General features: G+C 39.4%; 1 protein-coding gene across 1 annotated transcript; it reads right to left on the bottom strand.

Annotated features, from left to right (window-relative positions):
* Positions 1-410: 410 nt before the first annotated feature.
* On the bottom strand, positions 411-1,314 carry LOC117618133 (probable pectinesterase/pectinesterase inhibitor 51; the record flags this gene model as incomplete). Its single annotated transcript, XM_034347749.1, has 1 exon — positions 411-1,314. A coding segment is annotated over one exon (699 nt), but the record flags the coding sequence as incomplete, so codon positions are not given.
* Positions 1,315-1,947: the final 633 nt, after the last annotated feature.

Here is a 1,947-nt window from a genome sequence, read left to right as displayed (position 1 = left end):
GTGCCTCTTGCGTAGGAGAATCATAGGGAGAAGAAGATGAAAGCGTAAGATGTTCTTCAATTTTTGTTTTCAAACATGTCCATATTTTTTTTTATTTATGAAGACATACATGTCCAATTTAATAAACCGTGTGGTTGGAATATTGAATCTCAATTCTCCGTGTGTTATTCAATGAAGATTGTGGTCGAAAATACACGTTCTTATTCAACTTTCATTCTCAATCAACCCAGACAAGACTGCAGACTTTTTCCATTTCTTGTCTCTCAGACCAATTTGGATCTCTCATCTTGTTCAACGAATGCGACTTACCTTGAGGTTGAAACTTGTTCGTCCAATGTCCCAGAAAACTTTGAAAACGAAAGAAATAAATCAGTGATGGTTGATGGCCTTTTGCTCATCACTCATTCAAATCTCACGCCAACCAGAAATGCAAATTATAATAATGAGGGCACATTATAAGGTAAATGTTACAAGAACTGACAAAGAAAAAATCAACCATATTTCCCTCCACAGTTCCACTAAAAAAGTATTTAATAATTTGATATGAGCTTCTTGTACACTCACTACTAATTAATATTTATTGTTATAACGGATTTGAAAATTCTTATAAAATTTTCATGTCGAAATCCACTCATTTCCCTGAATAAAATTCTGCACAGAATATGTATTAACACGTTCGGATGGGATCTTGCTGCTAAATGACACTCTCTTGGACAAATCAGAGCCAGCTCCAGAATTACCAACTTCCCCATAGAAAAGGGTTTTCAAAGCAAAATCCCCACTCCAAGGCATCCATCCCTGTGGGGTAATAAGAGCTTCCAAGTTACAGTTTATAAAAACTGTCCTAGAATACTCCTTCCATGGCCTCCCCAAGTAGTTCTTGTGCACTTGGGGCTTGCTGCGATACAACTTCATGTACTCTTCCGTGCCGTTGATCAAGCAGTTCTGAAATACAAAACCTGTCGACTGTGCGGGGTCTGTTCTGCCTTGGGCGGTGACTGCATTGTTTTCGCCTTTCTCGGGTTTCTGTTGTCGAGGGCGGACGAGGATGTTGCAGTCTTGGAAAACCGCAGCTGAGTTTCCGAAGATGAAATCAACGTTGCCTTGGATGTTGCATGACTTGTATAACTGGCGGTTGCTGTGTGCGTAGAGAGTGTCCTGGTTGCCTAAGAATTCACAGTTCTCAATTACAGAAAGATCACTGTCTGATCTGAAAGCTACTGCTTGGTGGACATCAGGGCCTGCTGTGTTCTGGATTGTGAGGCCACTGGCCACGAATCCATCACCAAGAACTCCTGCATAATAAGTGTCAAGAAACAATTAGCATCCTCACTTGCTCAGGAAACTATCAAGCATAACAGGAAAAAGCTCAAGGAAAAAATGTTGCTTTCATGTCACATTTATTTCCTACAAAACGTGGGTGAAGTTGTGGAAAACTGCAAACCAGAAAGCAAACATGAGAATCAAAATAATAACAAGTGCCAAACTAAAGGAAACACATTTCTCTGTTTTGTCTTAGGACAAAATTATTGCTAATTGCTCAAAACAAGACGCAAAAATATTCTGACAAAGATTTTCCTCGCAAATATCATCATGACTCTCCCAGTGTCTCAAGGGTCATATGCGACCAATACCAAACCAAATTCGACAAGTAGTGGAATCTTAAGCTAAGCCTTTGAATAAACCCGAAAATCTTAATATGCCTCTCAAATCCCCTAGCATAGTACTAGCCAGCCATTATCCTAAGCACCCATACCTAACAAGATTAATTGAATAAACTATCTCTCTCTTCCCATTCCGACTAAATACTTCCATGTCTCAAAGAATGAGTTCATTTTACTTCAGAAACACATGAAAGTGTTTCCCACCATTCTTTACGTTTACAAATTACAATTGCCTAGATGGACCGCAACATAAGAGTGTGTTCCAGCATGTACTGCACGCACC

This window comes from Prunus dulcis, chromosome 2, assembly GCF_902201215.1.
Source record: "Prunus dulcis chromosome 2, ALMONDv2, whole genome shotgun sequence".
Lineage (NCBI taxonomy): Eukaryota > Viridiplantae > Streptophyta > Magnoliopsida > Rosales > Rosaceae > Prunus > Prunus dulcis.
Note: the sequence above shows the minus strand (reverse complement) of the source record. Positions and strands in the feature narration are given on the sequence as shown.